The 26552-nt window shown below is 48.5% G+C and overlaps 1 protein-coding gene across 3 annotated transcripts in view; it reads right to left on the bottom strand.

Moving 5' to 3' along the window:
* The window catches only part of LOC134908963 (cytochrome P450 2K4-like), a 150515-nt gene that overhangs the window by 63235 nt on the left and 60728 nt on the right, over positions 1–26552 (bottom strand). For 2 of the 3 annotated variants that reach the window (XM_063915255.1, XM_063915253.1), the window contains exon 5: positions 18591–18764. The exons of the other annotated variant lie outside the window; for it this stretch is intronic. In XM_063915255.1, coding sequence (XP_063771325.1) covers positions 18591–18764 — 174 coding nt within the window. The remainder of the gene's footprint in view (positions 1–18590; positions 18765–26552) is intronic. 3 annotated transcript variants of the gene reach the window in all.

Here is a 26552-nt window from a genome sequence, read left to right as displayed (position 1 = left end):
GCCGATGCCCAATGTCATAGTAGAGAGCATGTAAAATCCAAAAAACAAAAGTTCAGTAAAATGACCCAAAAATCAAAATTAAAAGCGTCTGAGGAGAAGCGTAAACTTGCCAATATGCCATTTACGACACGGAGTGGCAAGGAACGGCTGAGGCCCTGGCCTATGTTCATGGCTAGTGGTTCAGCTTCACATGAGGATGAAAGCACTCATCCTCTCGCTAGAAAAATGAAAAGACTTAAGCTGGCAAAAGCACAGCAAAGAACTGTGCGTTCTTCTAAATCACAAATACCCAAGGAGAGTCCAATTGTGTCGGTTGCGATGCCTGACCTTCCAAACACTGGACGGGAAGAGCTTGCGCCTTCCACCATTTGCATGCCCCCTGCAAGTGCTGGAAGGAGCACCCGCAGTCCAGTTCCTGATAGTCAAATTGAAGATGTCACTGTTGAAGTACACCAGGATGAGGATATGGGTGTTGCTGGCGCTGGGGAGGAAATTGACAAGGAGGATTCTGATGGTGAGGTGGTTTGTTTAAGTCAGGCACCCGGGGAGACACCTGTTGTCCGTGGGACGAATATGGCCATTGACATGCCTGGTCAAAATACAAAAAAAATCAGCTCTTCGGTGTGGAATTATTTCAACACAATTGCAGACAACAGGTGTCAAGCCGTGTGTTGCCTTTGTCAAGCTGTAATAAGTAGGGGTAAAGACGTTAACCACCTCGGAACATCCTCCCTTATACGTCACCTGCAGCGCATTCATCATAAGTCAGTGACAAGTTCAAAAACTTTGGGTGACAGCGGAAGCAGTCCACTGACCACTAAATCCCTTCCTCTTGTAACCAAGCTCCTGCAAACCACACCACCAACTCCCTCAGTGTCAATTTCCTCCTTACCCAGGAAAGCCACTAGTCCTGCAGGCCATGTCACTGGCAAGTCTGACGAGTCCTCTCCTGCCTGGGATTCCTCCGATGCATCCTTGAGTGTAACGCCTACTGCTGCTGGCGCTGCTGTTGTAGCTGCTGGGAGTCGATCGTCATCCCAGAGGGGAAGTCGGAAGACCACTTGTACTACTTCCAGTAAGCAATTGACTGTCCAACAGTCCTTTGCGAGGAAGATGAAATATCACAGCAGTCATCCTGCTGCAAAGCAGATAACTCAGGCCTTGGCAGCCTGGGCGGTGAGAAACGTGGTTCCGGTATCCACCGTTAATTCAGAGGCAACTAGAGACTTGATTGAGGTACTGTGTCCCCGGTACCAAATACTATCTAGGTTCCATTTCTCTAGGCAGGCGATACCGAAAATGTACACAGACCTCAGAAAAAGACTCACCAGTGTCCTAAATAATGCAGTTGTACCCAATGTCCACTTAACCACGGACATGTGGACAAGTGGAGCAGGGCAGACTCAGGACTATAAGACTGTGACAGCCCACTGGGTAGATGTATTGCCTCCCGCAGCAAAAACAGCAGTGGCGGCACCAGTAGCAGCATCTCGCAAACGCCAACTCGTTCCTGGGCAGGCTACGCTTTGTATCACCGCTTTCCAGAAGAGGCACACAGCTGACAACCTCTTACGGAAACTGAGGAAGATCATCGCAGAATGGCTTACCCCAATTGGACTCTCCTGGGGATTTGTGACATCGGACAATGCCAGCAATATTGTGCGTGCATTACATCTGGGCAAATTCCAGCACGTCCCATGTTTTGCACATACATTGAATTTGGTGGTGCAGAATTATTTAAAAAACGACAGGGGCGTGCAAGAGATGCTGTCGGTGGCCCGAAGAATTGCGGGCCACTTTCGGCATTCAGCCACCGCGTACAGAAGACTGGAGCACCACCAAACAATCCTGAACCTGCCCTGCCATCATCTGAAGCAAGAGGTGGTTACGAGGTGGAATTCAACCCTCTATATGCTTCAGAGGATGGAGGAGCAGCAAAAGGCCATTCAAGCCTATACATCTGGCCACGATATAGGCAAAGGAGGGGGAATGCACCTGACTCAAGCGCAGTGGAGAATGATTTCAACGTTGTGCAAGGTTCTGCAACCCTTAGAACTTGCCACACGTGAAGTCAGTTCAGACACTGCCAGCCTGAGTCAGGTCATTCCCCTCATCAGGCTTTTGCAGAAGAAGCTGGAGACATTGAAGGAGGAGCTAAAACAGAGCCATTCCGCTAGGCATGTGGGACTTGTGGATGGAGCCCTTAATTCGCTTAACCAGGATTCACGGGTGGTCAATCTGTTGAAATCAGAGCACTACATTTTGGCCACCGTGCTCGATCCTAGATTTAAAACCTACGTTGCATCTCTCTTTCCGGCAGACACAAGTCTGCAGAGGTTCAAAGACCTGCTGGTGAGAAAATTGTCAAGTCAAGCGGAACGTGACCCGTCAACATCTCCTCCTTCACATTCTCCCGCAACTGGGGGTGCGAGGAAAAGGCTAAGAATTCCGAGCCCACCCGCTGGCGGTGATGCAGGGCAGTCTGGAGCAAGTGCTGACATCTGGTCCGGACTGAAGGACCTGCCAATGATTACTGACATGTCGTCTACTGTCACTTCATATGATTCTCTCACCATTGAAAGAATGGTGGAGGATTATATGAGTGACCGCATCCAAGTAGGCACGTCAGACAGTCCGTACATATACTGGCAGGAAAAAGAGGCAATTTGGAGGCCCTTGCACAAACTGGCTTTATTCTACCTAAGTTGCCCTCCCTCCAGTGTGTACTCCGAAAGAGTGTTTAGTGCAGCCGCTCACCTTGTCAGCAATCGGCGTACGAGGTTACTTCCAGAAAATGTGGAGAAGATGATGTTCATCAAAATTAATTATAATCAATTCCTCCGTGGAGACATTCACCAATTGCCTCCACAAAGTACACAGGGACCTGAGATGGTGGACAATTTTTTTGAAGGGCCATCCTGCCTGACACTGCAGTGCCACTCCTAGATGGGCCAGGTGTTTGTATGGCCGACACAAACACCTGGCCCATCTAGGAGTGGCACTGCAGTGTCAGACAGGATGGCCCTTCAAAAAAATACTCCCCAAACAGCACATGATGCAAAGAAAAAAAGAGGCGCACCAAGGTCGCTGTGTGACTAAGCTAAGCGACACAAGTGGCCGACACAAACACCTGGCCCATCTAGGAGTGGCACTGCAGTGTCAGGCAGGATGGCCCTTCAAAAAAATTGTCCCCAAACAGCACATGATGCAAAGAAAAAAAGAGGCGCACCAAGGTCGCTGTGTGACTAAGCTAAGCGACACAAGTGGCCGACACAAACACCTGGCCCATCTAGGAGTGGCACTGCAGTGTCAGACAGGATGGCACTTCAAAAAAATACTCCCCAAACAGCACATGATGCAAAGAAAAAAAGAGGCGCAATGAGGTAGCTGTGTGACTAAGCTAAGCGACCCAAGTGGCCGACATAAACACCTGGCCCATCTAGGAGTGGCACTGCAGTGTCAGGCAGGATGGCCCTTCAAAAAAATTGTCCCCAAACAGCACATGATGCAAAGAAAAAAAGAGGCGCACCAAGGTCGCTGTGTGACTAAGCTAAGCGACACAAGTGGCCGACACAAACACCTGGCCCATCTCGGAGTGGCACTGCAGTGTCAGGCAGGATGGCCCTTCAAAAGAATTTTGTCCCCAAACAGCACATGATGCAAAGAAAAATGAAAGAAAAAAGAGGTGCAAGATGGAATTGTCCTTGGGCCCTCCCATCCACCCTTATGTTGTATAAACAGGACATGCACTCTTTAACGTACCCATCATTTCAGTGACAGGGTCTGCCACACGACTGTGACTGGTTGGTTTGGGCCCCCACCAAAAAAGAAGCAATCAATCTCTCCTTGCACAAACTGGCTCTACAGAGGCAAGATGTCCACCTCATCATCATCCTCCGATTCCTCACCCCTTTCACTGTGTACATCCCCCTCCTCACAGATTATTAATTCGTCCCCACTGGAATCCACCATCTCAGGTCCCTGTGTACTTTCTGGAGGCAATTGCTGCTGGTGAATGTCTCCACGGAGGAATTGATTATAATTCATTTTAATGAACATCATCTTCTCCACATTTTCTGGAAGTAACCTCGTACGCCGATTGCTGACAAGGTGAGCGGCTGCACTAAACACTCTTTCGGAGTACACACTGGAGGGAGGGCAACTTAGGTAGAATAAAGCCAGTTTCTGCAAGGGCCTCCAAATTGCCTCTTTTTCCTGCCAGTATACGTACGGACTGTCTGACGTGCCTACTTGGATGCGGTCACTCGTATAATCCTCCACCATTCTTTCAATGGTGAGAGAATCATATGCAGTGACAGTAGACGACATGTCAGTAATCGTTGCCAGGTCCTTCAGTCCGGACCAGATGTCAGCACTCGCTCCAGACTGCCCTGCATCACCGCCAGCGGGTGGGCTCGGAATTCTTAGCCTTTTCCTCGCACCCCCAGTTGCGGGAGAATGTGAAGGAGGAGATGGTGACGGGTCACGTTCCGCTTAACTTGACAATTTTCTCACCAGCAGGTCTTTGAACCTCTGCAGACTTGTGTCTGCCGGAAAGAGAGATACAACGTAGGTTTTAAATCTAGGATCGAGCACGGTGGCCAAAATGTAGTGCTCTGATTTCAACAGATTGACCACCCGTGAATCCTGGTTCAGCTAATTTAGGGCTCCATCCACAAGTCCCACATGCCTAGCGGAATCGCTCTGTTTTAGCTCCTCCTTCAATGTCTCCAGCTTCTTCTGCAAAAGCCTGATGAGGGGAATGACCTGACTCAGGCTGGCAGTGTCTGAACTGACTTCACGTGTGGCAAGTTCAAAGGGTTGCAGAACCTTGCACAACGTTGAAATCATTCTCCACTGCGCTTGAGTCAGGTGCATTCCACCTCCTTTGCCTATATCGTGGCCAGATGTATAGGCTTGAATGGCCTTTTGCTGCTTCTCCATCCTCTGAAGCATATAGATGGTTGAATTCCACCTCGTTACCACCTCTTGCTTCAGATGATGGCAGGGCAGGTTCAGGAATGTTTGGTGGTGCTCCAGTCTTCTGTACACGGTGCATGAATGCCGAAAGTGGCCCGCAATTCTTCGGGCCACCGACAGCATCTCTTGCACGCCTCTGTCGTTTTTTAAATAATTCTGCACCACCAAAATCAAGGTATGTGCAAAACATGGGACGTGCTGGAATTTGCCCAGATGTAATGCACGCACAATATTGCTGGCGTTGTCCGATGTCACAAATCCCCAGGAGAGTCCAATTGGGGTAAGCCATTCTGCGATGATCTTCCTCAGTTGCCGTAAGAGGTTTTCAGCTGTGTGCCTATTCTGGAAAGCGGTGATACAAAGCGTAGCCTGCCTAGGAACGAGTTGGCGTTTGCGAGATGCTGCTTCTGGTGCCGCCGCTGCTGTTCTTGCTGCGGGAGGCAATACATCTACCCAGTGGGCTGTCACAGTCATATAGTCCTGAGTCTGCCCTGCTCCACTTGTCCACATGTCCGTGGTTAAGTGGACATTGGTTACAACTGCATTTTTTAGGACACTGGTGAGTCTTTTTCTGAGGTCTGTGTACATTTTCGGTATCGCCTGCCTAGAGAAATGGAACCTAGATGGTATTTGGTACCGGGGACACAGTACCTCAATCAAGTCTATAGTTGGCTCTGAATTAACGATGAATACCGGAACCACGTTTCTCACCGCCCAGGCTGCCAAGGCCTCAGTTATCCGCTTTGCAGCAGGATGACTGCTGTGATATTTCATCTTCCTCGCAAAGGACTGTTGGACAGTCAATTGCTTACTGGAAGTAGTACAAGTGGTCTTCCGACTTCCCCTCTGGGATGACGATCGACTCCCAGCAGCAACAACAGCAGCGCCAGCAGCAGTAGGCGTTACACTCAAGGATGCATCGGAGGAATCCCAGGCAGGAGAGGACTCGTCAGACTTGACAGTGACATGGCCTGCAGGACTATTGGCTTTCCTGGGTAAGGAGGAAATTGACACTGAGGGAGTTGGTGGTGTGGTTTGCAGGAGCTTGGTTACAAGAGGAAGGGATTTAGTGGTCAGTGGACTGCTTCCGCTGTCACCCAAAGTTTTTGAACTTGTCACTGACTTATGATAAATGCGCTGCAGGTGACGTATAAGGGAGGATGTTCCGAGGTGATTAACGTCCTTACCCCTACTTATTACAGCTTGACAAAGGCAACATACGGCTTGACACCTGTTGTCCGCATTTGTGTTTAAATAATTCCACACCGAAGAGCTGATTTTTTTTGTATTTTGACCAGGGATGTCAATGTCCATATTCGTCCCACGGACAACAGGTGTCTCCCCGGGTGCCTGACTTAAACAAACCACCTCACCATCAGAATCCTCCTTGTCAATTTCCTCCCCAGCGCCAGCAACACCCATATCCTCATCCTGGTGTACTTCAACAGTGACATCTTCAATTTGACTATCAGGAACTGGACTGCGGGTGCTCCTGCCAGCACTTGCAGGGGGCGTGCAAATGGTGGAAGGCGCAAGCTCTTCCCGTCCAGTGTTGGGAAGGTCAGGCATCGCAACCGACACAATTGGACTCTCCTTGGGGATTTGTGATTTCGAAGAATGCACAGTTCTTTGCTGTGCTTTTGCCAGCTTAAGTCTTTTCTTTTTTCTAGCGAGAGGATGAGTGCTTCCATCCTCATTTGAAGCTGAACCACTAGCCATGAACATAGGCCAGGGCCTCAGCCGTTCCTTGCCACTCCGTGTCGTAAATGGCATATTGGCAAGTTTACGCTTCTCCTCAGACGCTTTTAATTTTGATTTTTGGGTCATTTTACTGAACTTTTGTGTTTTGGATTTTACATGCTCTCTACTATGACATTGGGCATCGGCCTTGGCAGACAACGTTGATGGCATTTCATCGTCTCGGCCATGCCTAGTGGCAGCAGCTTCAGCACGAGGTGGAAGTGGATCTTGATCTTTCCCTATTTTTTTAACCTCCACATTTTTGTTCTCCATATTTTAATGTGTGGAATTATATGCCAGTATCAATAGCAATGGCCTACTACTATATATACTGCGCACAACTAAAATGCACCACAGGTATACAATGTAGATGGATAGTATACTTAATGGATGACGAGTGACGACACAGAGGTAGGTACAGCAGTGGCCTACCGTACTGCTATATATAGTATACTGGTGGACACTGTCAGCAATCTGCTAAACTAGTCTAAAAAAATGCACCACAGGTATACAATGTAGATGGATAGTATACTTAATGGATGACGAGTGACGACACAGAGGTAGGTACAGCAGTGGCCTACCGTACTGCTATATATAGTATACTGGTGGACACTGTCAGCAAACTGCTAAACTAGTCTAAAATGCACCACAGGTATACAATGTAGATGAATAGTATACTTAATGGATGACGAGTGACGACACAGAGGTAGGTACAGCAGTGCACTCTGCACTGTACTTCTCCTATATAATATTAATTATACTGGTGGTCCCCAGTCCCCACAATAAAGCAGCACACTGTGAGCACAGATATGGAGTGTTTTTCAGGCAGACAACGTATACTGGTGGTCACTGTCAGCAAAACTCTGCACTGTACTCCTGCTATAGCTGCTCCCCAGTCCCCACAATTAAGCAGTGTGAGCACTCAGCACAGATATATCATGCAGCACACTGAGCACAGATATGGTATGGAGCGTTTTTTTCAGGCAGAGAACAGATAAAAAAAACTGGTGGTCACTTATCAGCAAAACTCTGCACTGTACTCCTAACAGCTGCTCCCCAATCCTCCCCACAATTAAGCAATAAAAAACAAACAAGAATCAACTGTCTTCTACAATAAACGGAGAGGACGCTAGCCACGTCCTCTCCCTATCATCTCCAATGCACGAGTGAAAATGGCGGCGACGCGCGGCTGCTTATATAGAATCCGAATCTCGCGAGAATCCGACAGCGGGATGATGACGTTCGGGCGCGCTCGGGTTAGCCGAGCAAGGCGGGGAGGTTCGAACCTGCCTCGGACCCGTGTAAAATGGGTGACGTTCGGGGGGGTTCGGTTTCCGAGAAACCGAACCCGCTCATCACTAGTAAAAAGGGGACAATACCTGCCGTACTGTGCAAAAGGGGGACAATACCTGCCGTACTATGTAAAAAGGGGACAATACCTCCCGTACTGTGTAAAAAGTAGTGATGAGCGCCTGAAATTTTTCGGGTTTTGTGTTTTGGTTTTGGGTTCGGTTCCGCGGCCGTGTTTTGGGTTCGACCGCGTTTTGGCAAAACCTCACCGAATTTTTTTTGTCGGATTCGGGTGTGTTTTGGATTCGGGTGTTTTTTTCAAAAAACCCTAAAAAACTGCTTAAATCATAGAATTTGGGGGTCATTTTGATCCCATATTATTATTAACCTCAAAAACCATAATTTCCACTCATTTTCAGTCTATTCTGAATACCTCACACCTCACAATATTATTTTTAGTCCTAAAATTTGCACCGAGGTCGCTGGATGACTAAGCTAAGCGACCCTAGTGGCCGACACAAACACCTGGCCCATCTAGGAGTGGCACTGCAGTGTCACGCAGGATGTCCCTTCCAAAAAACCCTCCCCAAACAGCACATGACGCAAAGAAAAAAAGAGGCGCAATGAGGTAGCTGTGTGAGTAAGATTAGCGACCCTAGTGGCCGACACAAACACCGGGCCCATTTAGGAGTGGCACTGCAGTGTCACGCAGGATGTCCCTTCCAAAAAACCCTCCCCAAACAGCACATGACGCAAAGAAAAAAAGAGGCGCAATGAGGTAGCTGTGTGAGTAAGATTAGCGACCCTAGTGGCCGACACAAACACCGGGCCCATCTAGGAGTGGCACTGCAGTGTCACGCAGGATGGCCCTTCCAAAAAACACTCCCCAAACAGCACATGACGCAAAGAAAAAAAGAGGCGCAATGAGGTAGCTGACTGTGTGAGTAAGATAAGCGACCCTAGTGGCCGACACAAACACCGGGCCCATTTAGGAGTGGCACTGCAGTGTCACGCAGGATGTCCCTTCCAAAAAACCCTCCCCAAACAGCACATGACGCAAAGAAAAAAAGAGGCGCAATGAGGTAGCTGTGTGAGTAAGATTAGCGACCGTAGTGGCCGACACAAACACCGGGCCCATTTAGGAGTGGCACTGCAGTGTCACGCAGGATGTCCCTTCCAAAAAACCCTCCCCAAACAGCACATGACGCAAAGAAAAAAAGAGGCACAATGAGGTAGCTGTGTGAGTAAGATTAGCGACCCTAGTGGCCGACACAAACACCGGGCCCATCTAGGAGTGGCACTGCAGTGTCACGCAGGATGGCCCTTCCAAAAAACACTCCCCAAACAGCACATGACGCAAAGAAAAAAAGAGGCGCAATGAGGTAGCTGACTGTGTGAGTAAGATAAGCGACCCTAGTGGCTGACACAAACACAGGGCCCATTTAGGAGTGGCACTGCAGTGTCACGCAGGATGTCCCTTCCAAAAAACCCTCCCCAAACAGCACATGACGCAAAGAAAAAAAGAGGCGCAATGAGGTAGCTGTGTGAGTAAGATTAGCGACCGTAGTGGCCGACACAAACACCGGGCCCATTTAGGAGTGGCACTGCAGTGTCACGCAGGATGTCCCTTCCAAAAAACCCTCCCCAAACAGCACATGACGCAAAGAAAAAAAGAGGCACAATGAGGTAGCTGTGTGAGTAAGATTAGCGACCCTAGTGGCCGACACAAACACCGGGCCCATCTAGGAGTGGCACTGCAGTGTCACGCAGGATGGCCCTTCCAAAAAACACTCCCCAAACAGCACATGACGCAAAGAAAAAAAGAGGCGCAATGAGGTAGCTGACTGTGTGAGTAAGATAAGCGACCCTAGTGGCTGACACAAACACCGGGCCCATTTAGGAGTGGCACTGCAGTGTCACGCAGGATGTCCCTTCCAAAAAACCCTCCCCAAACAGCACATGATGCAAAGAAAAAAAGAGGCGCAATGAGGTAGCTGTGTGAGTAAGATTAGCGACCGTAGTGGCCGACACAAACACCGGGCCCATCTAGGAGTGGCACTGCAGTGTCACGCAGGATGTCCCTTCCAAAAAACCCTCCCCAAACAGCACATGACGCAAAGAAAAAAAGAGGCGCAATGAGGTAGCTGTGTGAGTAAGATTAGCGACCCTAGTGGCCGACACAAACACCGGGCCCATCTAGGAGTGGCACTGCAGTGTCACGCAGGATGGCCCTTCCAAAAAACCCTCCCCAAACAGCACATGACGCAAAGAAAAAAAGAGGCGCAATGAGGTAGCTGACTGTGTGAGTAAGATAAGCGACCCTAGTGGCCGACACAAACACCGGGCCCATTTAGGAGTGGCACTGCAGTGTCAGGCAGGATGTCCCTTCCAAAAAACCCTCCCCAAACAGCACATGACGCAAAGAAAAAAAGAGGCGCAATGAGGTAGCTGACTGTGTGAGTAAGATAAGCGACCCTAGTGGCCGACACAAACACCGGGCCCATTTAGGAGTGGCACTGCAGTGTCACGCAGGATGTCCCTTCCAAAAAACCCTCCCCAAACAGCACATGACGCAAAGAAAAATAAAAGAAAAAAGAGGTGCAAGATGGAATTGTCCTTGGGCCCTCCCACCCACCCTTATGTTGTATAAACAAAACAGGACATGCACACTTTAACAAACCCATCATTTCAGTGACAGGGTCTGCCACACGACTGTGACTGATATGACGGGTTGGTTTGGACCCCCCCCAAAAAAGAAGCAATTAATCTCTCCTTGCACAAACTGGCTCTACAGAGGCAAGATGTACACCTCATCATCATCCTCCGATATATCACCGTGTACATCCCCCTCCTCACAGATTATCAATTCGTCCCCACTGGAATCCACCATCTCAGCTCCCTGTGTACTTTGTGGAGGCAATTGCTGCTGGTCAATGTCTCCGCGGAGGAATTGATTATAATTCATTTTAATGAACATCATCTTCTCCACATTTTCTGGATGTAACCTCGTACGCCGATTGCTGACAAGGTGAGCGGCGGCACTAAACACTCTTTCGGAGTACACACTTGTGGGAGGGCAACTTAGGTAGAATAAAGCCAGTTTGTGCAATGGCCTCCAAATTGCCTCTTTTTCCTGCCAGTATAAGTATGGACTGTGTGACGTGCCTACTTGGATGCGGTCACTCATATAATCCTCCACCATTCTTTCAATGGTGAGAGAATCATATGCAGTGACAGTAGACGACATGTCCGTAATCGTTGTCAGGTCCTTCAGTCCGGACCAGATGTCAGCATCAGCAGTCGCTCCAGACTGCCCTGCATCACCGCCAGCGGGTGGGCTCGGAATTCTGAGCCTTTTCCTCGCACCCCCAGTTGCGGGAGAATGTGAAGGAGGAGATGTTGACAGGTCGCGTTCCGCTTGACTTGACAATTTTCTCACCAGCAGGTCTTTCAACCCCAGCAGACTTGTGTCTGCCGGAAAGAGAGATCCAAGGTAGGCTTTAAATCTAGGATCGAACATGGTGGCCAAAATGTAGTGCTCTGATTTCAACAGATTGACCACCCGTGAATCCTTGTTAAGCGAATTAAGGGCTCCATCCACAAGTCCCACATGCCAAGCGGAATCGCTCCGTGTTAGCTCCTCCTTCAATGTCTCCAGCTTCTTCTGCAAAAGCCTGATGAGGGGAATGACCTGACTCAGGCTGGCAGTGTCTGAACTGACTTCACGTTTGGCAAGTTCAAAGGGCAGCAGAACCTTGCACAACGTTGAAATCATTCTCCACTGCGCTTGAGACAGGTGCATTCCACCTCCTATATCGTGCTCAATTGTATAGGCTTGAATGGCCTTTTGCTGCTCCTCCAACCTCTGAAGCATATAGAGGGTTGAATTCCACCTCGTTACCACTTCTTGCTTCAGATGATGGCAGGGCAGGTTCAGTAGTTTTTGGTGGTGCTCCAGTCTTCTGTACGTGGTGCCTGTACGCCGAAAGTGTCCCGCAATTCTTCTGGCCACCGACAGCATCTCTTGCACGCCCCTGTCGTTTTTTAAAAAATTCTGCACCACCAAATTCAAGGTATGTGCAAAACATGGGACGTGCTGGAATTTGCCCATATTTAATGCACACACAATATTGCTGGCGTTGTCCGATGCCACAAATCCACAGGAGAGTCCAATTGGGGTAAGCCATTCCGCGATGATCTTCCTCAGTTGCCGTAAGAGGTTTTCAGCTGTGTGCGTATTCTGGAAGGCGGTGATACAAAGCGTAGCCTGCCTAGGAAAGAGTTGGCATTTGCGAGATGCTGCTACTGGTGCCGCCGCTGCTGTTCTTGCGGCGGGAGTCCATACATCTACCCAGTGGGCTGTCACAGTCATATAGTCCTGACCCTGCCCTGCTCCACTTGTCCACATGTCCGTGGTTAAGTGGACATTGGGTACAGCTGCATTTTTTAGGACACTGGTGACTCTTTTTCTGAGGTCTGTGTAAATTTTCGGTATCGCCTGCCTAGAGAAATGGAACCTAGATGGTATTTGGTACCGGGGACACAGTACCTCCAACAAGTCTCTAGTTGGCTCTGCAGTAATGATGGATACCGGAACCACGTTTCTCACCACCCAGGATGCCAAGGCCTCAGTTATCCGCTTTGCAGTAGGATGACTGCTGTGATATTTCATATTCCTCGCAAAGGACTGTTGGACAGTCAATTGCTTGGTGGAAGTAGTAAAAGTGGTCTTACGACTTCCCCTCTGGGATGACCATCGACTCCCAGCAGCAACAACAGCAGCGCCAGCAGCAGTAGGCGTTACACGCAAGGATGCATCGGAGGAATCCCAGGCAGGAGAGGACTTGTCAGAATTGCCAGTGACATGGCCTGCAGGACTATTGGCATTCCTGGGGAAGGAGGAAATTGACACTGAGGGAGTTGGTGGGGTGGTTTGCGTGAGCTTGGTTACAAGAGGAAGGGATTTACTGGTCAGTGGACTGCTTCCGCTGTCACCCAAAGTTTTTGAACTTGTCACTGACTTATTATGAATGCGCTGCAGGTGACGTATAAGGGAGGATGTTCCGAGGTGGTTAACGTCCTTACCCCTACTTATTACAGCTTGACAAAGGGAACACACGGCTTGACACCTGTTGTCCGCATTTCTGTTGAAATACCTCCACACCGAAGAGCTGATTTTTTTGGTATTTTCACCAGGCATGTCAACGGCCATATTCCTCCCACGGACAACAGGTGTCTCCCCGGGTGCCTGACTTAAACAAACCACCTCACCATCAGAATCCTCCTGGTCAATTTCCTCCCCAGCGCCAGCAACACCCATATCCTCCTCATCCTGGTGTACTTCAACACTGACATCTTCAATCTGACTATCAGGAACTGGACTGCGGGTGCTCCTTCCAGCACTTGCAGGGGGCGTGCAAATGGTGGAAGGCGCATTCTCTTCACGTCCAGTGTTGGGAAGGTCAGGCATCGCAACCGACACAATTGGACTCTCCTTGTGGATTTGGGATTTCGAAGAACGCACAGTTCTTTGCGGTGCTACTGCTTTTGCCAGCTTGAGTCTTTTCATTTTTCTAGCGAGAGGCTGAGTGCCTCCATCCTCATGTGAAGCTGAACCACTAGCCATGAACATAGGCCAGGGCCTCAGCCGTTCCTTGCCACTCCGTGTGGTAAATGGCATATTGGCAAGTTTACGCTTCTCCTCCGACAATTTTAATTTAGGTTTTGGAGTCCTTTTTTTACTGATATTTGGTGTTTTGGATTTGACATGCTCTGTACTATGACATTGGGCATCGGCCTTGGCAGACGACGTTGCTGGCATTTCATCGTCTCGGCCATGACTAGTGGCAGCAGCTTCAGCACGAGGTGGAAGTGGATCTTGATCTTTCCCTAATTTTGGAACCTCAACATTTTTGTTCTCCATATTTTAATAGGCACAACTAAAAGGCACCTCAGGTAAACAATGGAGATGGATGGATACTAGTATACAATTATGGACGGACTGCCGAGTGCCGACACAGAGGTAGCTACAGCCGTGAACTACCGTACTGTACTGTGTCTGCTGCTAATATAGACTGGTTGATAAAGAGATGTAGTAGTATGTATAAGTATAAAGAAGAAAGAAAAAAAAACCACGGGTAGGTGGTATACAATTATGGACGGACTGCCGAGTGCCGACACAGAGGTAGCTACAGCCGTGGACTACCATACTGTACTGTGTCTGCTGCTAATATAGACTGGTTGATAAAGAGATGTAGTAGTATGTATAAGTATAAAGAAGAAAGAAAAAAAAACCACGGGTAGGTGGTATACAATTATGGACGGACTGCCGAGTGCCGACACAGAGGTAGCTACAGCCGTGAACTACCGTACTGTACTGTGTCTGCTGCTAATATAGACTGGTTGATAAAGAGATGTAGTAGTATGTATGTATAAAGAAGAAAGAAAAAAAAACCTCGGGTAGGTGGTATACAATTATGGACGGACTGCCGAGTGCCGACACAGAGGTAGCTACAGCCGTGAACTACCGTACTGTACTGTGTCTGCTGCTAATATAGACTGGTTGATAAAGAGATGTAGTAGTATGTATGTATAAAGAAGAAAGAAAAAAAAACCTCGGGTAGGTGGTATACAATTATGGACGGACTGCCGAGTGCCGACACAGAGGTAGCTACAGCCGTGAACTACCGTACTGTACTGTGTCTGCTGCTAATATGTACTGGTTGATAAAGAGATGTAGTAGTATGTATGTATAAAGAAGAAAGAAAAAAAAACCTCGGGTAGGTGGTATACAATTATGGACGGACTGCCGAGAGCCGACACAGAGGTAGCTACAGCCGTGAACTACCGTACTGTACTGTGTCTGCTGCTAATATAGACTGGTTGATAAAGAGATGTAGTAGTATGTATGTATAAAGAAGAAAGAAAAAAAAACCTCGGGTAGGTGGTATACAATTATGGACGGACTGCCGAGTGCCGACACAGAGGTAGCTACAGCCGTGAACTACCGTACTGTACTGTGTCTGCTGCTAATATAGACTGGTTGATAAAGAGATGTAGTAGTATGTATGTATAAAGAAGAAAGAAAAAAAAACCTCGGGTAGGTGGTATACAATTATGGACGGACTGCCGAGTGCCGACACAGAGGTAGCTACAGCCGTGAACTACCGTACTGTACTGTGTCTGCTGCTAATATAGACTGGTTGATAAAGAGATGTAGTAGTATGTATGTATAAAGAAGAAAGAAAAAAAAACCACGGGTAGGTGGTATACAATTATGGACGGACTGCCGAGTGCCGACACAGAGGTAGCTACAGCCGTGGACTACCGTACTGTACTGTGTCTGCTGCTAATATAGACTGGTTGATAAAGAGATGTAGTAGTATGTATGTATAAAGAAGAAAGAAAAAAAAAACCACGGGTAGGTGGTATACAATTATGGATGGACTGCCGAGTGCCGACACAGAGGTAGCTACAGCCGTGAACTACCGTACTGTGTCTGCTGCGACTGGATGATAAATAATGATATAAAAAATATATATATATCACTACTGCAGCCGGACAGGTATATATTATATAATGACGGACCTGCTGGACACTGTCTGTCAGCAGAATTAGTTTTTTATAGAATAAAAAAAAAAACACCACACAAGTGAAGTCACACGACGAGTGTTTAACTTTTTCAGGCAATCACAATATAGTATACTACTAACTATACTGGTGGTCAGTGTGGTCAGGTCACTGGTCAGTCACACTGGCAGTGGCACTGCTGCAGCAAAAGTGTGCACTGTTTAATTTTAATATAATATGTACTCCTGGCTCCTGCTATAACCTATAACTGGCACTGCAGTGCTCCCCAGTCTCCCCCACAATTATAAGCTGTGTGAGCTGAGCACAGTCAGATATATATACATAGATGATGCAGCACACTGGGCTGAGCAGTGCACACAGATATGGTATGTGACTGAGTCACTGTGTGTATCGTTTTTTTCAGGCAGAGAACGGATATATTAAATAAAACTGCACTGTCTGGTGGTCACTGTGGTCAGTCACTAGTAAACTCTGCACTCTCTACACTTCTACAGTACTCCTAAGCTCCAGTAAATCAGGTCAATCTCTCTCTCTCTCTCTCTCTTCTAATCTAAATGGAGAGGACGCCAGCCACGTCCTCTCCCTATCAATCTCAATGCACGTGTGAAAATGGCGGCGACGCGCGGCTCCTTATATAGAATCCGAGTCTCGCGAGAATCCGACAGCGTCATGATGACGTTCGGGCGCGCTCGGGTTAACCGAGCAAGGCGGGAGGATCCGAGTCTGCTCGGACCCGTGAAAAAAACCATGAAGTTCGGGCGGGTTCGGATTCAGAGAAACCGAACCCGCTCATCTCTAGTAAAAAGGGGACAATACCTCCTGTACTGTGTAAAAGGGGACAATACCTGCTGCACTGTGTAAAAGGGGGACCATACCCGCTGTACTGTGTAAAAGGGGACAATGCCTGCTGTACTGTGTAAAAAGGGGACCATACCCGCTGTACTCTGTAAAAGGGGACAATACCTGCCGTACTGTGTAAAAGTGAGCTCCACCTGTCGTAATGTGCGACAGGGGTTCTACCTGGTGTAATGTATGTAAGTGGTGCTACAGTGCAGTGTCATTTGAATAATAGAAACTATTGTACAGCTTAATATGCATTGGTATTATTTTGTGGCCACGCCCCTACCCCCATGAAGCCATGCCCCTATATTTTTGTCGCGTGCACTGGCCCTTCTTTAAATATGAGGGGGGGGGGCGACAATGCTGTTTCTTGCACGCAGCGCTAAAATGTCTAGTTACGGCACTGGTATGCAGGGACAATTGTGCGTGGCGCAGCAAGAGAGCCCCCAGTCTTGTACCTTGAGCCGATTTCCACCTCACTCCCCCCCCCTCCCCGTGACACCTCGCCGCCACTGCCCGTCTCTGGCATACTTCGCCAGACTCCGATACTAGTAACTAGAGTGCAGTCCGGCCAGAGTGTGGGGGGGGGGGGGCATGGGCCACAATCCCCGCTCCTCTCCTCTCCTCTTCTCTCGCTCTTTGTCCGACCCTGGATTCCTGTTTAGAGTGCTCTTTGCTACTGGGGATCTGACGTCAAGATCCCTGGAGTTAACACCGAAGTAAGGGCCACACTGCAGTTCTAGGCCCAGGACCAGGTAAGTAAATAGCACTATAATGTAATTCACTGCCTATCCCCATTACCCTTTACTTCTCTCTGTCATACTCTCACCCACTGCTATTGCTGTTACCCTTTCCCTGGTGTCACTCCCTGTCTCCCGCTGCTGTCACCCTCTCCCTGGCGTCATCAGCTGCTGTCACCCTGTCCCTGGCGTCACTCCCTGTCACCAGGTGCTGTCACCCTGTCATCACTCCCTGTAACCTGCTGCTGTCACCTTTTCCCTTGCATCACTCCCTGTCACCTGCTGCTGTCACCCTGTCATCACTCCCTGTAACCTGCTGCTGTCACCTTTTCCCTTTTGTCACTCCCTTTCACCAGCTGCTGTCACCTTCTCCCTAGCGTCAATCCCTGTCACCCGCTGCTGTCACCCTCTCCCTGGCATCACTCCCTGTCACCTGCTACTGTCACCTTCTCTCTGGCATCACACTCTTCCTGTCACCTTCCTGCTGGTGTCACCCTCTCCCTGTCATCCACTGCTGTCACCCTCTCCCTGGCATCACACTCTTCCTGTCACCTTCCTGCTGGTGTCACCCTCTCCCTGTCATCCACTGCTGTCACCCTCTCCCTGCCATCACACTCTTCCTGTCACTTTCTCGCTGGTGTCACCCTCTCCCTGTCAGCGACTTATGTCACTCTCTCTCTGTCGTCACCATCTCCCTGCCACCCACTGCTGACACCCACTCCCTCTCACCCACTGCTGTCATCTACCTGGCGGCACCGTCTCCCTGTCGCCCACTGCTGGCTATTTTGTTGTCCAGGACTTCCATTAACTTAGTAGCGCCGTGCCCCTGGCATTATTAAGTTAATGGAAGCTCTGGACAACAAAATTGCGTTCATGTCCTCCTCCCACTCTCTCCCCAGTCCCAAACACTAATATTTATTTTATAAAAATGTACAATATATTAGCCGCCTGCTCACCACAAGTTTTATGAGCAGGCTGGCTGCAGGCATTGGCAGCGACGGTATTGGACTGAGATGCAAATTAGTGGCGGGGGGCCTGGGCAGTTGATGGTGGGCGGTTTTGTAAGACATCGGTGGGGGTGGTGGACATTAGTGGTTGGGGTACCGGGCATCAGGGATGGCGGTGGGAGCGGGCATCGGCTCAGGGACAGTAGCGGGCATTGGTTTCGCGGTGGTAGGTGTCGTTGGCAGGACTCGGCGGACATTATGGCTGCAGTGCCTCACCAGCCACTGACCTCACCGCACGCCACTGCTACTGGACCCTCACCGGGCCTCTCCATCAGACCTGGGCCCGGGTAATTTGTACCATCTACCCCTCTCTCTTGGCACCTTTTCTAGGAGGGTCCTTTTTGTTTTTTTTGGCTATACAGTAAAAGGAATAAAACCCTGATGACAGTGTTTGTTACTGTACCTCTTTTTGTCGTACGAGGAATGCATCAATGAAACTTCTCTGATCATTCTCATCTAAGTTTTTTAGATGCTTCACAAACGTCTGTGTTATAAATTCCAGCAGCTCCACCACATTTTTTCTAATAGTTTTGTGACTGCCGGGGAGGAATCCCAGGATTGGGTAAACATTATATAGCTGTAAAAACAAAGCATAAACAGCTAAAGTAATTCACGATATTACAGAATATGGGCTGCTATCAGAAATTATCGGGCCCAGGACTGACAAAATAGACAGCCCCCAACACTTCCCCACCAGTGTTGTTCAATTGGTATACCCAGTACTGGGGAAGCATTAGATATCCCGGCTGTCAGGATCCCGGCGCTCAGCATACCGGCGCCAGGATCCTGACCACCGGGGTACCAACAACTATTCTCCCTCTTGGGGTGTCCACGACACCCCTGGAGGGAGAATAAATAGCGTGTCATGCATAGCGCGCCACCGTGCCCACAAGGGGCTCTTTTGCACTCACCCCACTGCTGGCATTCCGGCGGTCGGGATCCCAGTGCCTGTTTGCTGGGCGCAGGGATCCCGACAGCCAGGATATCATAGTACACCCCCAGTGCTGTGCCACTGCTATGCTCAGTACTGTCTGTGTAGGGATGGCCATTAGTGGGTTACCATCCGTGGTATCATTGATGGGTAAGATCAATGGTGTGGAACCATCTGCAAGGAAGCCATCAATGGTTTCACCCACTGATGGTCAGCCCAGCATTACTATTCAATATGCTGCAGGCTAATGAGAGCCAGGGGGCAGAGCTTCGCAAGATTGTCAGGGGCCTGAGCTAAGCTCTGTGTCCCGACACCTTGAAAAAAAAATATTGGTGGCTTTGTATCATCAATGGCGGGGAACCATCTGATTCTCCCCCACCGATGCGAAAACTATTGTAGATCAGCCATAGACCATCGATGATTTTGAATCATGAGCCAGTGCTATGTTAAGTGGTGTGCCAGCAACATACACAGTACTGTCCAATGCATCTCCAGTGCTATGAGCAGTTTAGTGCCAGTAATATGCCCAATGCTGTACCACCAATGCCCAACTGGTTAATAACCTTGGTAATGCTGATTCTCCAAGGTGCTGGTTCCCCAGGCCATGATATGGGCACAGCTGCAGCCCCTGTCCAGTCCCTCTGCCAAGGCACGCTTCCATCAGGGCCATCTTAACAGCAGTGTAGACCCTGGGCACAACAATGCACTGGGCCCCTACCCACCCTCCAGTGGAAGGGGTGGGGGGTGCTATCAGCAGGAGCTTTGATGTCCCGGGGTGGTAGGGGTGGTGAGGGTGTTCTATCATCTTCCGCTCAGCATGTAGGACCTGGAGGGAGGGAGAACACTAAACTGTAGAAGGGGGCATTGGGATGAATGAAGGGGCCCTGGTACATGACTTCCAGGGTGGTAGGGGGCGTTTAATATGCAGGGGAGGGGTGGATAGTGGAGTGGGCTTAATATTCACCATTTTCCAGTGGTAGGGCAGCCTGCTTGACTGCAGATATCTCCAGATCCTGGAAATAGATTTCTTAGCTTTGATGTGATAAAAAAGACTAGAGAGTCCCACCTTTCAGGAGGTACTGGGGAATTGGGGATCAGAGTTCAGGAGCCAGAGCAATCCACCGGCAAAAATATAAAACTGCAAACCAGATGTGTGGAGCTGGAACATGGACCAGCAACTGGAAGGCCTGATATCTCTGGTCCTGGGCATAGTAGAGAGGGGGGAGTTGCATCTTTTGGAGAATACCCTCAGAAAAACTCTAAGTCAGACAGGACCCGAGATATCTGGCTGGGAAGAGCAATTAACAGTCTTAGATGGGGACCACTGCTTCAAAGTCAGATATCGCCGGTTCCCCAGGAACAATTTTTTAAAATCTGGTACCCCTGGAAAAAGGGGACCCTCAGCTATCAGCCTAAGGCCCTTAGACTCCTAGGGACCTTGGGAAAGTGCCCATTGAGCCCATACGAAAAGACGGCCCTGGCTTCCATCCATGGTGGTGTAAGTTGGCATTAGATTGTAACCAGGAGGTAGCTCCGGTGCCATGCTGCAGTTCAGGCAGGGAGCCGGTTCTAGAGTAGCTGCTGTCACACACACAGCCAGCAAGAGGGATAGCAGGAAAGTCCCCTGTATGTGGGAGCCAGAAGCAAGGGTTGCCATGGTCTCACAGCTTGCCACCACTATTAGCTGTTTGCATGCAGGGTGGGATCAGTCTGGGCTCTGGCTGATTAGGTGACCCACTGCAATAAGCATTCTCATCCTGTGACATTTTAAACAAAAAAAATATAATAAAACCCCCCCAAAAAGGCAGCTTTGAGGAGTGACAGTTGGAGCGGTTGTGAGAGGAGAGCTGGTGATGCAATTGAGCACTGATTAGCAGCTGAGAGAGGGGAGACTAATAAGCTGAAGACTGAAATAAGCAGAGAGAGTAAGCAGAAGGAAGAGACAATGGGGGTAATTCCAAGTTGATCGCAGCAGGATTTTTGATAGCAATTGGGCAAAACCATGTGCACTGCAGGGGAGGCAGATATAACATGTGCAGAAAGAGTTAGATTTGGGTGGGCTATTTTATTTCTGTGCAGGGTAAATACTGGCTGCTTTATTTTTACATTGCAAATTAGATTGCAGATTGAACACACCCCACCCAAATCTAACTCTCTCTGCACATGTTATATCTGCCTCCCCTGCAGTGCACATGGTTTGGCCCAATTGCTAACAAAAATCCTGCTGCGATCAACTTGGAATTACCCCCAATGGCGGGACAGCAACTGAAGTAACAGAATCACTTTAAGAACTGCATGGTATGAAATCGGGATCCTGCTGACACCCTCAGCCAAGAGAGCGCACAGCAACTGTCAGAGACAGGAGAGGTTAAAGACTCGCCCAAATGTATTTATTCTTAAAAAGTGATAAAGTAGAGAGTGATAATGAGTGATAAAGTACCAAACAATCAGCTCCTAACTGTCATTTTCAAACACAGCCTGTAACATGGCAGTAGGAAGCGAAGCCTTCGAGGCACTGCCGGGGCCCCGCTGGGTAAAACTGCAATGAGCAGACTGGCCTTCGCACGGGAAGCAGCTCCAGTTTGTTTGATACAATCATCTTAATTACACAGCGCTGAAATATTTTGTTCATGATGGAAGGAGGCTTTATAGCTGCATATCACTATTTAACAAGGTAATTGGGCCCCAATGTGTAAATGGAGACCCCCTGTAGTTACATCAAAGTTATTATTTATTACAAGTTATTTATATAGTGCACACATATACCGCAGCGCTTTACAGAGAATATTTGACTATTCACATCAGCCCTTCCAGTGGAGCTTACAATCTAACACATGTACATGCACACACATTCACGCTAGGGTTAATTATTGTGGTTAGCCAATTAACCTACCAGTATATTTTGGACTGTGGGAGGAAACTGGAGTACCCGGAGGAAACCCACGGAAATAATATACAAACTCCACACAAAACCATGGTGGGAATCAAATCCATGACCTCAGTGCTGTGAGGCATTAATGCTAACCACTGTGCACCTCCATTTTCCCCTAAAGTGTGTATAGTGTCTGTGATTTTATTGGTTTGTGTGTTTAAGTTGCTTGAATCAATACTTTCCCTTCAGTACTATAACTTCCAGGTTATGGAATAAACCATTGTATTCTTTTATGCAAAGCCCTGGCTGCCATTCTTTGTGTCTGTCTGGGGAAACCTTGCCTCTCTGCTGGGGTGGAGAAATACCTCTCCAAGGTACAGATGTAGCCACGCTCATCGTGGCTACATATCAGCAAAGTTGCGCCTTGTTAGTCACGACCGCGTGCACGTCTAAGACGCTGGCAGATGGTGGTTGGTTGGTAGTTTATCTCTCTCCACTTTATCACTTTTCAACGCTTAGTACATCTGGCCCCCAATCTCTACTCCAAGCCACACTGCCTTATTTAGTCTTATCTCTGGCAGTTTCTTACTTAATTGCAAGTTCTTCCATGTGCCTGTTTTTTGTCTGCGCTTATCTTGTCTACATTAATAGCCTATGCAAGTCGCTGGCCAATGTAAGTATTGGGCATGCCTCCAAGTCTCACTGTCAGAGCCGGCCATAGGCATAGGCAAACTAGGCAATTGCCTAGGGCATTTGATATGCCTAGGGGCATCAGCAGCTTCTGCTGATTAAAATGATATGTGGCATGTCTATATTCTGTGTGTAGCATTCAGAGCCGGCAATTGGCATAGGCAAACTAGGCAATTGCCTAGGGCATTTGATATGCCTAGGGGCATCAGCAGCTTCTGCTGATTAAAATGATATGTGGCATGCCTATATTCTGTGTGTAGCATTCAGAGCCGGCCATTGGCATAGGCAAACCAGGCAATTGCCTAGGGCATTTGATATGCCTAGGGGCATCAGCAGCTTCTGCTGATTAAAATGATATGTGGCATGCCTATATTCTGTGTGTAGCATTTCATATGCAGATACAGCCACAGTCTCACACAGTATATAGGCATGCTGCATATCATTTTAATCAGCAGAAGCTGCTTGTGCATCCTAGCCACATAGCAATGCAAATAAGATGCATTTTCATTAAAAAAAAGGTATGCCCGATGTTAGCATTGAGGCAAGATTTATGAGGACACATCTGTATCCAGGCAGAGGCAGAGGTCACAGTGTTAGTGGCAGTGTGAGTGCTGTGTGCATGTGAGTGGGTTGGTTGTGCAGTAGTGTTCGGAATATGCATAAGGAGCATTATGTGTGTCATGTAAAAATGCATTAATAATGTGCAACATATGTGTAAGGGGCACTATGTGTGTCATGTGTATAAGGGCATTAATAATGTGCGGCATATGTGTAACAGGGTACTACTGTATGTGTGTCATTATGTGTACAGGGGCACTAATAATGTGCAACAAATGTGTAGGAGGCACTATGTGTGTCATTATGTGTATATTATTATTATTATCCTTTATTTATATGGCGCCACAAGGGTTCTGCAGCGCCCAATTACAAAGTACATAAATAATCAAACAGGAAAACAGCAACTTACAGTTGATGACAGTATAGGACAAGTACAGGGTAAATAAACATAGTTACATCAGCAGATGACACTGGAATAAGTATCAGGTGGCAGAAGACTGCTGGATGTGGTACAGTTGAAGATTATTAAAGTAAGACAAAGGATAAGCACATGAGGGAAGAGGGCCCTGCTCGTGAGAGCTTACAATCTAAAGGGGAGGGGTAGACAGACAGGGGTGACACAGATGGGGTACATAGAGAATGTGGAACAGAGGGTTAGGATGAGATTTGGCTGGGTTTGGTGAAGAAGTGGGTCTTGAGAGCCCGTTCAAAGTTTTGTAGAGAGGTGGAGAGTCTGAGGGGGAGAGGTAGGGAATTCCAGAGAAGTGGTGCAGCACGTGAAAAATCTTGGAGGTAGGAGTGGGAGGAAGTAATCCGTAGGCAGGAGAGTCGTCGTGAATTAGCAGAGCGAAGAGGACGGGAGGGAGTGTAAAGGGAGATAAGATCAGAGATGTAGATGGGAGAGGAGTGGGTGAGGGCTTTGTAAGCGAGTGTGAGAAGCTTGAAAAAGATTCTGAAAGGGAAGGGGAGCCAGTGAAAGTCTAGTAGGAGAGGAGAGGTAGAAGTAGTGCGTTTGGTGAGGAAAATGAGCCGGGCAACAGCATTGAGGATAGATTGGAGTGGAGAGAGGTGTTTGTCAGGAATGCCAGTCAGGAGGAGATTACAGTAGTCCAGTCTGGAGATGACCAGTGAGTGGATAAGAGTCTTAGTAGCATCCTGGGTCAGAAAGGGTCTGATCCTGGAAATATTTTTTAGATGAAAACGGCTGGTTTGTGAGAGGTGCTGAAAATGTGGTTTGAAGGAGAGGGAGGAGTCAAGGATTACTCCAAGACAGCACACTTGGGGGCTAGAGGAGATAGTAGTGCCATCAATAGATAATGAGATTGTAGGAGGTGAAGTTATGCAGGAGGGAGGGAAGATGATCAGCTCGGTCTTAGACATGTTAAGTTTAAGAAAGCGCTGGGACATCCAGGAAGAGGTAGCAGAGAGACAGTTGGAGATACGAGTGAGGAGAGCAGGGGAGAGGTCTGGAGAGGAAAGATAGACTTGGGTGTCATCAGCATAGAGATGATATTGGAAATGAGATTACCTAGTGAGGATGTATAGAGAGAATAGAGAAGAGGACCAAGGACAGAACCTTGGGGTACATCTACAGTTAGTGGAACTGAGGGGGAGGTGGAGTCATGAGAGGAGACAGAGAATGAACGGTCAGAGAGGTAGGAAGACAGCCAAGAGAGGGCAGTGTCACGCACACTAATGGAGTGAAGGATTTGCAGTAGGAGAGGGTGGTCCACAGTGTCAAAAGCAGCAGAGAGATCAAGTAGAATAAGTATAGAGTAGTGTCCCTTAGATTTAGCAGCATGGAGGTCATTGCATACTTTTGTAAGGGCAGTTTCAGTGGAGTGGAGAGGACGGAAGCCAGACTGGAATGGGTCAAGCAGTAAGTGTGAGGAAAGAAAGACAGTGAGGCGGTTGTAGACAATACGCTCAAGGAGTTTGGAGGCAAAAGGGAGAAGAGAGATGGGTCGGTAGTTGGAGAGAGTGTTTGGATCAAGGGTATTTTTTTTAAGAATAGGAGAGATGAGTGCATGCTTGAAGGCAGAGGGGACAGTGCCTGATGAGAGGGAGAGATTGAGAAGGTGGGAAAGATGGGAACAAGCAGAAGGAGAGAGGTAGCAGAGAAGGTGGGAGGGGATAGGGTCAAGTGGGGAGGTGGTGAGGGGACAGGAACGAATGAGGGCCATGACTTCCTCTCCAGATGCATGGGAGAAAGATGTCAGAGTTGGTGGGAGGGATGCGGAGGGGTGGTAAGGGATGGGAGAAAGATGGTTACTGATGGTCTGGTGTGATGTGATGTCCTTACGTACAGTATGGAGTCAATTTTGGATGTGAAGTAAGTGGCAAAGTCAAGAGCAGAGAGTGAGGAAGGGAGACGAGGTGGAGGTGGACAGAGGAGTGAGTTGAGAGTGGCAAAGAGGCACCAAGGGTTGGATGACTGGGAGGAGAGGAGGTTCTTGAAGTATGACTATTTAGCAAGAGAAAGGGCAGCACTGAAGGATGAGAGAATAAGTTTGAAATGGAGGAAGTCTGCCTTACAGCGTGATTTCCTCCAGTGTCGCTCAGCAGTACGTGAGCATTTTTGCAGATATCTGGTGCATTTGGTGTGCCAGGGTTGAGGTGTTAATTTGCACGGGTGAATAGTGGTTGGTGGAGCAACAGAGTCAAGAGCAGAAGTAAGGGATGCATTGTATGTGGAAGTGGCTTGTTCAGGGTATGTGAGAGAGAGAACAGGAGAGAGAAGTGAGTCAAACAGGGAGGAAAGGAATGTGGTGTCAATAGCTTCAATGTTACGCTTAGTGATGGTAGCCTTAAGAGGTAGAGATGGGGAAATCGAGAGAGATAGGTTAAAGGAGAGCAGGTGGTGGTCAGAGAGGGGAAATGGGGAGTTGGAAAAATCAGAAATATCAGCGGTGAGTGAAGACCAGATCCAGTGAGCTCCCATTCACATGGGAGGGTGAGGAGGTCCACTGGGAGAGACCAAGTGAAGAGGTGAGGTTAAGGAGTTTAGAGGCAGGGAATTGTGTGGGGATGTCAATAGGGATGTTGAAATCGCCTAGGATAATGGAGGGAATGTCAGAAGAGAGGAAGTGAGGAAGCCAGCAAGCAAAGTTGTCGATGAATTTGGAAGCAGCACCAGGGGGGCGGTAAATGACAGCTACTCTAAGATGGACTGGTTGAAAGAGGCGTATGGCATGGACCTCAAATGTAGAGAATGTAAGGGATGGTTCTGGTGGTATAAGTTGGCAGGAGTAACTAGAAGGTAAAAGGACCCCAACACCACCCCCATGGTGACCCCCAGGTCGGGGTGTGTGTGT

The sequence above is a fragment of the Pseudophryne corroboree genome, chromosome 4, assembly GCF_028390025.1.
Source record: "Pseudophryne corroboree isolate aPseCor3 chromosome 4, aPseCor3.hap2, whole genome shotgun sequence".
NCBI lineage: Eukaryota > Metazoa > Chordata > Amphibia > Anura > Myobatrachidae > Pseudophryne > Pseudophryne corroboree.
The sequence above is the reverse complement of the archived record's forward strand: the minus strand, read 5'-3'. Positions and strand labels throughout refer to the sequence as shown.